Source organism: Pogoniulus pusillus, chromosome 4 (genome assembly GCF_015220805.1).
Source record: "Pogoniulus pusillus isolate bPogPus1 chromosome 4, bPogPus1.pri, whole genome shotgun sequence".
In the NCBI taxonomy this organism is placed as follows: Eukaryota; Metazoa; Chordata; class Aves; order Piciformes; family Lybiidae; genus Pogoniulus; species Pogoniulus pusillus.
The window spans coordinates 31,284,617-31,298,774 of NC_087267.1; the positions used below are offsets into that span (position 1 = coordinate 31,284,617).

General features: G+C 37.0%; 1 protein-coding gene across 7 annotated transcripts in view; it reads right to left on the minus strand.

The window, feature by feature from the left end:
• KIF21A (kinesin family member 21A) overlaps positions 1–14,158 on the minus strand; it is a 91,472-nt gene that overhangs the window by 42,355 nt on the left and 34,959 nt on the right. For 5 of the 7 annotated variants that reach the window (XM_064142473.1, XM_064142470.1, XM_064142469.1 and 2 more), the window contains exons 6-12: positions 12,475–12,642; positions 10,576–10,691; positions 8,329–8,524; positions 7,422–7,611; positions 6,711–6,774; positions 5,207–5,410; positions 1,776–1,814 (exon numbers count right to left, since the gene is read on the minus strand). In XM_064142473.1, coding sequence (XP_063998543.1) covers positions 1,776–1,814; positions 5,207–5,410; positions 6,711–6,774; positions 7,422–7,611; positions 8,329–8,524; positions 10,576–10,691; positions 12,475–12,642 — 977 coding nt within the window. The remainder of the gene's footprint in view (positions 1–1,775; positions 1,815–5,206; positions 5,411–6,710; positions 6,775–7,421; positions 7,612–8,328; positions 8,525–10,575; positions 10,692–12,474; positions 12,643–14,158) is intronic. The other 2 variants (XM_064142472.1, XM_064142471.1) reach the window with 1 other exon arrangement.

Here is a 14,158-nt window from a genome sequence, read left to right on the forward strand (position 1 = left end):
CATTTCCCAGCTATTAAGATTACATTTTAGCATATTTCCATGCTTTTGTTTCTCAAGCTATGATTCAAAACTCATTTAGAAGTCAAGTATCTCTATATTCTATCTTCTCTTAACAGCCTGAACTGTAATGATGGTTTATGTAAATTGCAACAGGAGGTTTTTGTTTCATCTCAAAAGGTTTGGTGTGTTACCCATCAGGACAAGTTTTACCATTTTTACATGCACTTTTACATGTGCAACTGTAAAATTAAAAACAATAATTAAAAAAAAAAAAAAGGGCACTCTGCAAATTGTCATAGACCAAACATCAGTCCCTCTAGCACTACATACACAAAACCCAAATTATGCCCAACACACGGGAACAGGGCTAAACAACACAGATGGTAATAACAAAAAAACATAGTAAGAACTGCAAAGTGTGAAATACATCTCGCCTAACTTGAGCTGCAGAAAGTTTATCAAGTTGGGTGCTGTCAGATCAGGCAGAGTAACTAGAAACACACATATACCTTCACTGACATCAAAAGTAGCTCAAACTTGAGGTCTAAATCTTAGACCAACTGAATACTCAGTGCAATAACAACAAATGTTCAGTAGCTTTATGAGACTGTAATTTGGAAAGTGACAGCTAAAAGCCAACCTTAAAAGACAGTTCTAGTTAAGCTCTTCTGCACAAATTTCTTTTTTCAAATCATGCTATTTTTAACCTGTTCAGTGCTGACCTGTTCTTTCTGCCCCACTCATCACCAGTGAAACCAAAGCCAGCTACAGCTGACTGTATGTAGGGCAGAGAACTTCTACTTAGACCCTTCAAATCCATGCAGAAGCCAGAGAGGCTTGAAATAAAACCACTAACCAGTTTTGTACAAAAACAGGGAACACCAAGTCACACAATCTCATTTCCACAGCTTCTCATCTCATTCAGCCCAAAACATGTTCTGTGTTATGTTGGTCAACAAGCCTAAACAATAACACATCTCAGCTGCAATCCTCAGACTGAAGCAAGTCTCCAATTTCTCTTGTGGAGGTTCACAGCAGAGTGCTAACCACTACAAATAATTTCTGCTTTGACTAATAACAAGAAACTGGAGAAAGGAGAGCCAGCAGATCTCCCAGACAAAACTTTAGTACTTGTGTGCCACTGATCTGTGGATTCACATAACCTGCATGAATTCAGTGGATGTGTTTTTTGATCAAAGCAAGACAGATGAAAAACAAAAGCTCCTTTACACACATTTTTAATGAGTATATTTGCTATTTTTAGAGCCCACAAATTAAGTGCTCTCTACAACTACTTTACTGCTTTCACTGTAACTGAGTAGAAAAAAAAATGGTCAAGACTTCAGTCACATGCTTTCAAAAACACAGAAGCAGACTGAATTGAGATGTGAAGGTTCAAGGCCTTCTTGATCTCACATGACAAAATTATTAGGCATATACTGTTTGCTGTAGATTTCATATATGACCTACTGTGCCTTCCTCCTGCCTTTCATTCCATACAGGCCACGCAAGAAGTTTGATTAATACTATAGCAATTCTCAAAGGCACCACCTCCCCACAAATGCTTGCTCAACACTGCAGTCCCACTGTCAACCTCAATTCCACAACAGAAGCTTCTTCCAGTTAAAACACTTGAAAGTCAAAACACATGAAAGAATTTTCAAAAACCAAACTACTAAATTTGAATTATCTATGAATCTGCCCAACTTCTTTTCACTTATGACAACCAGTTAATTGAAATGACAGGTAATTAAAAACCTGGGAAATATTCCAACCTTCTTTCTTCTTGACTGCTTTCCTCAAGTTTCTGTAGCCTTCAAAAGCACGAGGTACAGTATTGGAAGGCCAAGCCAATGAAGGACAAACCAGACAGTGAAAAGCAAAAGCGATAAGAAGGTAAACAATGATATATGAGCTTGTGGAGTTTAAAATGAATTTTTAAAAAGATAAAGAGACAACAAGTAGTAAAAAGGCAATACATTTTGCACAGTTGGAAAGTAAATAGAAAAAGAAAGATTTGTAGGAAAACTAATCTGTTGTCGTCAATAACTGTAAATTCAAGTTACACTAAGGAAGAAGTTTAAGACACAAACAATATATTTCACTTGGAAAATATTTCTAAAATGGATAAAAAAACCCCACCAATAAAAAAAATCTGGTCAATCAACCCGAACAAACCAACCCAAAATGTTTAGTTCTAGGAAAAGCTTTCATTTTGCCACCTAAACCTGGCAGGTAAAATACTGAATATTGCAAGAAGTACTGCCATTGAATCAAAAGATGTATATCCTCAGGAATGCACTGATTTTACATGCTGAAAGCATAATAGAAAATACTAATGAGAAACCTTTTGTACTAACACACTAAAACATATTCTGAGTAATATTATCATGACCAAAAAAAAAATCAAATTACATTTATTTTTTTGTTTGGGGTTTTGTTTGTTTTAAAAAAATCAAACTAGAAAACTCCTGTTTATTCTTCTGAGATTCAAGAAGTCCTTGCTAATGACTGCTTGTTATTTTCTAATAAATTAACAAAAAATGTGCATCAGAAGCAATGAGATGGGCACAGTGTTAGTGTTTTCACTTGCACTTTTTCCTCTTGAGCAAATGTGGACATATCAGTAAATGTTTGCATAACTTTATATAAGCAAAGAGATAGCTTAAATTTCAACTACTGAAATTCCACCTGTTCCCATTATGAGCAATTTTTGAGCAAGAGCTTTTGTTACCTTCTCATCTTACACTGCCTGCCATCTTCCTTCAGTATCAGCTAGAAGCTAACACGCTGAATCCATGCAACTTTATCACTAATTTAGTTTAATAAAGGTCAGGAAAGTCAAAATTCAACAGTAAAAAATGTTGATATATGAGGCTGACTATTAAAAGGGACATGGCAGGTTTGCTACGGGGCTTCTAACAAGTAGGTTGCACTGTGGAATACTCCAATTAAGCATGGCAGTACTTAAATATTCAAAAGATTACTGCTACATAAACTGTTTCTGATTAACTTTATGACAGACACTTAAAGCTACAGATATCTAGCAGTACATACCTGCTGCTCATTCAGAAACTGTCTCTTAGATCTTCAGGCTAGCTCACAACAATTTAGGTAAATTGCATGTATTTAAAATTACACACCTTTCATCATACTGACCCATAGCCAGGAAACAGATGCAGAAAAGTAGCAGATGGAGCAGAACTAGCAACTACACTTACTAATCCCACTTTAGTAGGAAAGTGCTAGTTAGAAAACCTTGAAAGAACAGCAACCCTAAAGAAAAATCATGCAGTAAAAGCTGCCAAATACCTGTAGAGGACAGAAGTAGAGCAAAGAACCCCTACCAAAACACAGGGAAATCTGTCCCTCTGCAATACATTAGCATAGCCACTGCTACTTTCCGAACTTTTAATATAACAAAAAAATAAGTGATTTATCCTAAACAGACTTTGCATTTCATTAATTAGAATGAAACATTCTGCAGGTAACAACAGGCGATAAGCATAATCCCTCAAATTCTATTTCTTAGTTTCCAAGAGATGTCTCCCAACATAGGCATCTCAGAAGTCTGCAGAGCCAGTAGATAGATTCCAACCTCACCTGCACTTTGAGGAGTACAGTCCCTTTCTATAGAACACAAGACTCATTTTAAGATGAAGGCTGGGCCAGCAAAAGGTCACTTCTAACTCGTATTCTTCTATGATTCTCTAATTCTAAGGCAGAAAAATCTATCTCAACAACTCTAAATAAGAGTAAGTAGTCTCTACTCCTGGATCAAGCTATTTCATGCCATTTCCAAAACTCTCCCAGTATGAGCAACTGTGACTGGACACAGAAGCTTATTTCATGAGAAAAACAAAAGCAGGAAAACCACAAGCCACAAACCAATCAACTCGCCAAAACACAGATTGAACAACCACACGACAGAAGTTTCCCAAATGTTGTTGGGGTTTTTTTGTTGGGTTTTTTTCCTTCTTTTTTTTGTTTAAACTAATCATCTCTTACTGCAAGAGAGATTACTCAACATATCTAGTAACCTTTATCTATAGGTTTTTGGTCACAGTCCTGTGTTACCTAATATTCAGTCCCCAGCCTAACAATTGTTATGTATTTAAACCCATGCTTGATTTTAAAATCTGTTGACATATAAAAAGTCCAACACTTTAGTATATTCTTTAATTGTAAATACAAGAACAAAGTGTTTGACTGAAGAGAGGCCAGAACATTCTGCTTATTTAAAACTTCATCCACCCTTTAATGTCCTATAAATGTCACACAAAATCTCTTAAAATCCCTCTAAGAAGTACAAGAGCTCCCTGGAAAATTATATGCAAAGGAAGAATCTACTTATTAATTAGTGCTCTCTACAAATATCAGACATTTCTTTGATGGATCTATAGATATAGGACTTAAAATTGCCATTATCACTAACTTGAGTCTACTTTATATGCAACTACATTTCAGGCTTACACTGCTTTACTCTTTTAACTTGTAGACATCTGAAGAGCCATTAGTAGAAAGAGGAATAGATTAGAAGTATGGAAAAAGTCAAGGAAAAATCTCTAATGGACTCAAAGTCTGAGTACAGAAATAGATCCTTGCTGTACTAACTGCTGTCTGAACAGGCATTTGCATCAATGTATGAGTATTTAATAGATGAGAAACTGCGCAGCAAAAAAAAAGTATGATGTTGTAGAGAATTAGAAAACTTCAAATTAATAACATCTATAAAAGCAAAAAAAAATAAAGCAGAAAAGAAGCCATTGCAAGAGCTACCATAGAATTCCCAAGTATTCAGAATCTTTTCTTCAGAAAGCTGTTGTGGTTTTGACATACAGCAGAAAAAAGTTTGTATTTTTTGGTTTTGAAAACCTGTTGAATTTCAGATGCATTTAAATCAAAATGTTTAATAAAAATTAAATCTCAAAACTTACAGATAGCATCTGTACTTTGACCATTGTGTTAAACAATAGAGAAAAATCCATTCTGACAGACTTGCATTCTACAAATACTGCACACTTCACTGGAAGAAAAGATGCAAAAAGAAAACTATCTCTAACGTGTGAAAGAGTTTGAAGGGACAGCCATTTAATATCCCAGCCCACATAGCAACAACTAATGAGTTTTAACATCTCAGTGGTTAATGAAATACAGCTCTTCACTAGTATAGACAAACCAAAAAACGTAATAATTTATACGCCACCTCTTTTTCTTTTTCCTTTCTTTCTTTTTCAGCTTTTCTAGATCTTTCTTGGCTAGATCTAGAATTTCCATTGTCTCTTTCTCTGAAGAAAGCATAGAAGCAGAAAATGCTGATGGTCCACCAAAGTATGTGGATCTTGTTGAAGCTCTTGACAAGCTGCGTCGAAGATTTTCATTCACTGCTTCACTTTCCAGTAATTTTGCTCTTAAAAAAAAATAAGTTGTAGACTGAATCATAAAGATAAAGAGCATTTGCAATTCTTAACTGCTATGTACTACCTTCCATTTAAAAAGACATTCCAAAACCAGCAGGGTAAGAGAGGTGATTCTCCCCTTTTACTCTGCTCTCATCAGACCCTCCCTGGAGTACTGTGTACAGTTCTGGAGTCTCCAACACAAGGACACTGAATTGTTGGAGTGAGTCCAGAGGAGTGCCACAAAGATTATCAGAGGGCTGGAGCACCTCTCCTGTGCTAACACGCTACGAGAATTGGGGCTCTTCAGCCTGGAGAAGAGAAGACCTCGAGGAGACTTTGGAGTTGCCTTCCAGTATCTGAAAAGGGCCTGCAGGAGGGCTGGGGAGGGACTATTTACAAGATCTTGTAATGAGAGGACATGGGGTAATGGGTTTAAACTAGAAGACGGGAGATTCAAAACAGATGTTAGTTAGACGTTCTTTACAGTGAGGGTGGTGAAACATTGGAATGGGTTGCCCAGGGAGGTTGAGAATGCTCCCTCCCTGGAAGTGTTCAAGGCTAGGTTAGATGAAGCCTTCATTGACCTGTTCTAGTGGGAGGGGTCCCTGTCTATGGTAGGGGGGTTGGCACTAGATAATCTTTGAGGTGCCTCCCAAAGTAAACCATTCTATGATTCTATGACAATGCAAGTATTGTGAGTGTCTTGAGACCATTTTAGACAACATTTATGCCTCTGTATCTATCATATACCCTAGACCAAACACATACAAGTATTTGTAGAAATATACACACAGATATATGCACATATACATAGACATATGTACATAGATCTGTGCATATGCTGTATGTATACAGACATTACACAAAGTCTAACACAAAGGATAGGCCAGATAGATTTTCTGCATGATACAACCTCAAGATATATAGACCTTTTTTTAAATTAAAAAAAAAGAAAGCAGGTGGTTTTTTTAGAACACTATGTTGTAAAAAGTAGCTTCTCATTAATTTATGAGGTTATGAAGTTATAAAGCAATCATTCCAAGTTTTGCTGTATTTTGTGCAAGAGTATCAAGTCATTGTTATTTAGGCAACATTTTACTTCCATTTCTATTGTTAGCTTCATCTTTGCCATTACTTTTTTTTTTTATGACCAAAAGCAATACCTTAGAAACTAAAGGTCTTAAAAACTGAAGGATCAGTGTCCTAAAGTAATCCCTATACAGGAAAAAAATCCAGCTGAAGTAAACGCTTGCAAATATCTAATATTTCTATTTCTTAATAGATTTTTGTCAAACATTATGCAAATACCTGAGATCTTCAATTTCCTTGATATAATTATGAATCATGTTGCTAATTTCTTCATTTCCTTCTCCTTTGAAGGACAGAGAGAAAGGATGGAAACATAATAAATACTTTAATACAGCTATTAGGCACAAGGTACCAACAAAGAGAAATAACCATATGGGCTGTATACACGTTTAGATCTTAGTTTGCAAAATGCATTTCCTCCTACATTGCATTAAGTTTTTGGTTCCTCTGTGTCATACCATCAGGATTATTACAAGTGTTTTTTTCTATTTCTTTTGTTTGCCACGTTAGCACCTTTTAACAACACATGCACCATTAATCAAAAAGTAATCTGACGCTGCACAAAAGAACAATGCAGTCATGATAATTCAATTGGTTGATTGTTCTGTGAGGTGAAAAGCAAGCCACCATTCACCCCTGTCTGTCAAATGTCCTCATCTAAAGAGTTAAGCCCACATATAGCCAAACACACAAGTAATTCCTTTCCAGAAGTATTTCACATTTCATGTTGCTCACAGCCTTAAACAACTGTTCAAATAGGGGTACCAAACTATTTCCATTAACAGCAGCTTCCAGAAAGAGGAATGAACCAGACTGAGGTCTACCCTTGCAAAAACACACCCTGTATAACTTCATTCCAAGGTACCCACGAAGCAAGAATATTACTGGTTCAAGTTAATGAAGTTAGGAAGCAATCCATGCACAGCCTACCTGCTCTGGATAGCACTTGGTTGGCCTGATCGCTCACAAGTTGTGTTATTCTGGCTCTCAGTGCATCAATAGTTTCTTGCATGGCTTTAATTCTAACACGCAAGTTGTTGTTTTCTGTTTGCAGCATTGCATTTTCATGAAACATGTCATTGATGCTTTCAACACCTTCTTCATCTATAATCCTTTTACCCTAAAAGTAAATATATTTTATTAGTAGTAGAGGATGAACTATATATGAAAAAGTTTTAACTTACTAAGTTTTAACTTAATCTACAGAGTACTTGGAACTCCAGACTCTCACAGCAAAAGATCATTCCTCCCAAAGAGTTGAAAATAGAGAAACGTATAGGCTTCAAAACATTGCTGTCTGGCCAACCCCACAGCATTTGAGGTCCTACATGACTCCGCTTTAGTCTGAAATACAAATTCTTGAAAGGAGCTAAGCAGCAAGAAGACAGTTCTTTATCAAACCAGAACACTATCTCAAGATTAACATAGCAGGATACTGTTTTGTAACTTAATTATGATTTTCAATGTCTTCTTAATCCACCTTTTTTAGCTATCTAGTAAGATTTTTAAAGCAACACATAGTAACTGCACAGAATCATTTATGTACCAATCTGCGGTAATCTTTTATTTAGAAGTGACGATTTCTTGTTGCAGAGTGCAATAAGGACAACTTTGGCCTCTCAAGAAGCCAACAGCATGCAGCATTTGTTGATGCCATTGGCATTTACTGAGGCATCTTTCTCTGGAGACACAGTCTAACTTTTCAAAAAATTGGAAGTGCATAAAGTGGAGTTAATCAATTTTTTTCAGTGTATGAAGTGGAAGCAGCCAGCAGAAAAACAAGCTGTAGAACTCCAAGGATTTTAAAGCAGAAGAAATCCTAAGAGGATAAACTTACTGTTTTGTATTCCATGAGTTCCATCTGTAGCCGTGTGATCTCACTGCGCAAAGCATTGATTTGTTGACTAGCCCTATCCTGATTGACCATCACCTTGTTCTTGATGTTGCGTGCCCGGTTGGCATACTTTAATGTGTTTAGGGTTTCCATGAAATCTCGATCTGAAGGGCTCACACATGCTATCATGAGCGTTTGACTGGAAATTAGAAACATAACTCAGCATTATGCATCAAGAACAAAGAGCAGAAGCAAGCTAACAGACCTTCAGGTAGAAAGTGAAACAAAAATAATGTCTATAGCATTTGTGAACATCTTTCTCAGCCCACCTCACAGCAGTACTGTCACACACAAAGTTCAGTGCTGTTGCTTCTTTATTATCTGAGCACAGAAGACGTAGAACAATGTCTAGCATTCTTAACCTTACATAATTTTTAGGACTAAAACAGTTTGGAGAACTGATACAAGAGGTACATAAAGTCGGGGGAAGAATTGCTGAAACAATTTTCCTTGTATCCTCAGGCTAGTTACTCTTTCCAGTTCACCAGTGTGCATAGCGAATGTAACAGCCTCAAAGGGTTGCAGGGATTAACCTGTTTTCCTGCACTGCCCTGGAGGCAGTGCACTCTAATTCAACCACCTGAACTTCAACGTTCAATCGAGAAACAAATTCCTCTAAAGCCTAAGGGCAGTACTCAGCCAAATGCAGGTGTTTTCACCTCTGAGAATTTAGACCATGTAGGCACCTTCAGAGTATGGTATTCAGCTAGAACTCTGACCCATGTTGCCTGTTCTTGCCTGATATGAAATATGTGCTCCAGGGAGCAAGGGAAGGGACTCCAGTTTCTCTGCGGATTTATTAAAACTTAGCTGTTTGACAGCTAAGTATGGGTAAGAAATTATTCAAACTGTGCTAATAGCTGCTCTTTTTTCTCAGCGTGTACATCACATAAGAACAGATGGTGGCAGTGTATGTCCACGAATTTAACATCACACGGAAAGATTAAACGTGAGTATACTTGAAAATGGTCTGGGATAGTATTCGAGATCTCACATTGTACACTAAACCATGCGATTGCCCATGATGAACAGGAGAGGGAGCAGTGGAGCTGTAAGATGGGAAAATAATGTTTCAACAAAGGACACTTCTAGAAGTGGTTAGAAAAACTGCTCTGTAGCTAGCGTGCTTGATAACTAACAAATAGCATTTCTTGAGTAAATTTTATACCTCCAGAGAGTGCTTGTAAGAGCCATGCTCTTGATTTCTGCCAACTTCCATAATTTTCTTCCTCTTTAAGCACTTCTGAAAATTCTAACCTTTACTTCTTTTGCCTAGTTCTTTTCCTTCCCTCACATTGCACTGCTGCAACGTGTTACTGAAGTGCTCTCTAAAGAATAGAACAGTACGAAATCTCTTCTGCTTCTCCTTAATTCCTTTGTGAAATGCCCAGAAAACTTGCCAGCCTACTAAAAACAGCAGTCAGCCATACTGGATTAAATGAAGTTGGGATAAGAGTACTGCCTTGCTAAGACACACTCAACTACACTCCCTTTTGCATTTGTAGATGTTCATATTACAAACATAAAAGTCTGTATTATTTTAATAAAATTTGATGTTTGCTTAGAGAAAGCTTCCAGAGGCTTCTCTTCCTTACATGTGCAGTAGGTATACAAAACAGGTTCACACAAACAGTTCTGGCAATAAACTATATTTTTTTTAATCAGGCTCTAATCCAACATCAGATAACTGGACAGATGCACCACATCCTGAAATACACAACCTTAGCTTACCACAGACATTTCCATCCTTTTGCAGTCTCCAAGTTAGCATGCTCAGCAATCAGAAAAATTAAGCACCATTAAAAAAAAAGTCTTAAAAAGCAGCAACACTGCCAAGGAGAAACTCATCATAGCTTTAAAATATGCTGCTATAACACTCAAGTTGAACATTTATGTATCTAATGATACCTTCATGGAAAAAACTTGGGGCTGGAAATGGTAAAGCAACTTAGTGCCTCATGTCTAGTAAAGCTGCAGCGGCACTGAAAAACACAATGCAAATATTATCTTTAAAAACCTCTTCCCTGCCTTGCTAGCATATTCTGTCAAGATAATTTATCTTTGGAGCTACCTTCCAACAAAAAGTGTCTATTTTTCTAATTGTTTCTTTTTGGTTATTTTTCTTTCTGAAGATGGTGTGTTCATTCACGCTTATTCAGAGAGAGATGCATAAAAGTCTAGATTTCATACCTGTTTCCCCCAAGAGAGTCTTGAAGTAGCCGTGTAAGCTTTGAATCTCTGTATGGTACATGAGTTGCCTTCTTACTTTTATCTCCAAGTGCACTTATTACATTGCCAAGTGCCAACTACAAAATTGCATGCAATACAAAGTTAGAAACAGCTCCTATGCAGTTTTAATTTAAAATCAGCTATACACTGATAAACTGGTGTCTAACTACTGTGAAAAAAACAAATATATTCCTGAAAGTTAACACACAAAATAGTTCTGAGTATTTTTACATTTTACAGTATGCAACTATAAACTTTTGTGATATCAACAGCAAATCAGATGACTTGTAGTCTGGTATCTGCAAGTGCTAAGTGCTTAGCACAATTTGTGTGTTATTGACATCTCATCAGTCACAAACTAAAGTTAGAAATACTTTGTGACATATTTCTTGCAATGATTGTTAAAGTTGACCTTTGCTCCTAGCAGCAAATAAGCTATTTTCTAAAATTAATTTTATCAATTTTCCTTTATGGTAGAATTAGAATAAAATATGAAGCAGCAATATAAAAAAACCATCAGTACTACCTCTGCAGATACCAATTAAGGAATGCCTGATAAAGATTAAGCACTTAAGGTTTGCAGTTATTTAGTTCATGGTTAACCTATTTCACTGCTAAAAGGATCTAACTCATGTTTATAAACAACCTAATACATGGCAATAAAATAGTGTACAACTGCATGTACTTCAACAATACAGCAAATTATAGAACGTTCCTCTAGATGGCACCCTGTACAGCCAGATCTTTGCCTTGAAAAGGCTTTCACTACATCCAGCAGTTGAAAGAACTATATACACCACATTCTTCGACTGCTTTCAAGTGTTTAAATCATTTTCAATCTGTTTCCCAAAGCTGAGGGATAGAACTCACTGAAAAACAGAGTTTTGTGACTACATAAAATACTGTTGTTATCAGACTGACTTATAACTTTGTGCATTCTATATCCCATTTGTTATGGATACATCTACATCATCTAAACTCCCAAATTTTTGTTGGCTTTGTGTTTTTATCAATAACAAAACTGAACTGAATTCTTTCTCTTCCACATAATACAGCCAGAATAACTACAAAATAAGACTACTGCTGTGATGGCAAAAGAATCATCAAGAAAGTTCTAGCTGTAGATGCCTTGCTAGTACCATACACTAGACCAGAGAAAAGACGTTTTCATAACATATACCACACACATGTATTTTTGCATCTTTAAGAGAATGGCACAGAGCCTTCACATAGCCAAGGAGCTCAAAAAGAAGGCATGGAACTACAGTCTCTACTGATAATGACCAGCTCTACTTTGGACTTTAATTAACTGCATTGAATATTTTACTTAACACTTAGTTAACTAAAAAAATTTGTGAGTCAGTTTACAGAAGAAAAAAATATAGGAAGTGATGCTTTAAATAAAAAATATTTCTACTTAGAAATTATTTGCTTAGGGCTTTGGGGGTTTTGTTTGGTTTGAGTTTTTTTCTGTTGGTTTTGAGTTTTGTTTGGGGTGTTTTTACCATTTCATAATTGTAGCAAAGAACAACCATTTATTGATCAGTTAAGCTTATTTATTGTTTGTGTTTTACATGCTTGTACTTCTTGCAAAATGCTTGTGATGTTCTCCAATTTTTTTGGTCTTGACATAACCACTTCAGAGTGAATGGCACTCTGAAAGGTCTTTTAAAAGTTAGAATAACTATCTTTCACAACAGTTCTAAGTTCCAGAATTTGTCAGTTAGGGTCTAGTACAATCAATTAAGGACACATTAGCAAACCAGAACCCAACACACACTGCTGTGTGTCATGTTACAGTCCTTGTGATGCAGAAAGAAAGAGAAGATGCTAACAGTAGCCTATTAAAACAAGTCTTACGAGGCCACAGTTGATGGAAATGCCTTCCTTTGCCCTTTCTCCTGTAGCTCCTGTTCGCTTTAACCTTTCAGATCCCGCTAGATCAACAAAATGGAACTTGGCAGTAAGAGTTTCAAATTCATTTATCTCTGACGATTCAGATATTATTCTGTTATCAGTTGCATTATCCTGAAACAAAGAAGAACCCATAAAACTTGGTAAGCTCTTTCGCATTAACAAACTGCAAAGTTCAACCAATAATTACTGTCATGTGCACTTCCTTCCTTATCTACTCATTCTAAGAGTATCTCTCAAAAAACTATCTCTGTTTCATTACACGTGCTAGCATTCTTGAAGATCCAGCTCTCAATGAATATTGGTTAAGAATAAGCTACAATTGTTTCTTGATGGAGGAACCAGGAAATACATATATTAATCACTGTATGTGATACTTTGATGTTTACACTGCTGCAGATTGCCCTCAAAGTAATGATAATGCATCTTTTGAACTGTCATTTAAGTCAAATGTACACACAGAAACTTCCAAGAAGCATGAACAGTATGCACACAGCCTGAGGAGTAGTGCGTCTGTGCACTGCAGCCCTGGCTGGCTGCCTGCATCAGGCACCAGCAACCACATGGTGAGGGGAAACAGCCAGTGCTGTCATCCGAGAAGAGACTGTGTTGCCCTAGTAACAAAGGTCTCTCAAAACTGTTGTCTAGAGAAACCTGAGCTGCATCTCTCCTAGCCACTCAATAAAAGCTCATTTTAATTTATATTCAAGGAGTGTTTAGCGGTCAATATCAAGTCTAACCTCTCCTCTCCTAACCACTACAGGGAAAGAAGAGGGTGCTATCTTCACAGGTTAAGAATCTAGCGATGCCCACTTTCAGATAAATTATCTTGCTCACATCTCCCAGAAAAAGGGCAAACAAAGCAGTTTGATATAAGGCAGCCACTTATTTCTCTAACAGCGTAGGCCTCTGTTAAATTGGCAGTCAGGCAAGAGTTCAGTGGGTGGCTAAACTGGTGGGGCAGGATGCAAGTGCACCAGCCCTGGTGGATTGTTGTGCTGACATCTTGTGGGAAAGAAGGCTCCCAGAGAGCTTAGAACACTTCCCAGATACTTAGGCAGTTTTCAACAAAACATCCGAATAGACAGGACACCTCACACACTGATGGTGATGCTGTCTAGGCTACAAGTGCAATGCCAGTTCCTCCCAAGCAAGAGCACAGCTGCCCACACTACTAGATCCACAGTTTCAGTGTAGAAAGCTTGAAGTGTTTCTAATAGGTGTATAAAGCAGGTCTATATCACAGAATCAACCAGGTTGGAAAAGCCCTCTAGGATCATCGATTCCAACCTACCACTTAACCCTTCTAATTAACTAACTCATGGCAGTAAGTGCCTCATTCAGTCTCCTTTTAAACACTTCCAGGGATGGAGACTTCACCACCTCTCTGGGCAGCCCATTCCAATGCCAATCACTCACCAAGGACCAGAAAGCAATTTTCATTTTGCCTGCAAATGATTATTTGTAGCATTAAGAAAAAAAAAAACCAACAATAAAAAACCAGCAACCAGCCCATCAAAAAAAAGGCACTACAAATCTACTGTCCCACATACTTACACATGTCATATTGTTAGGATGCTAGCCAGACCTTTAGAAGTTCAGATTTAAAACTTCTCATATCTTTAGAAAA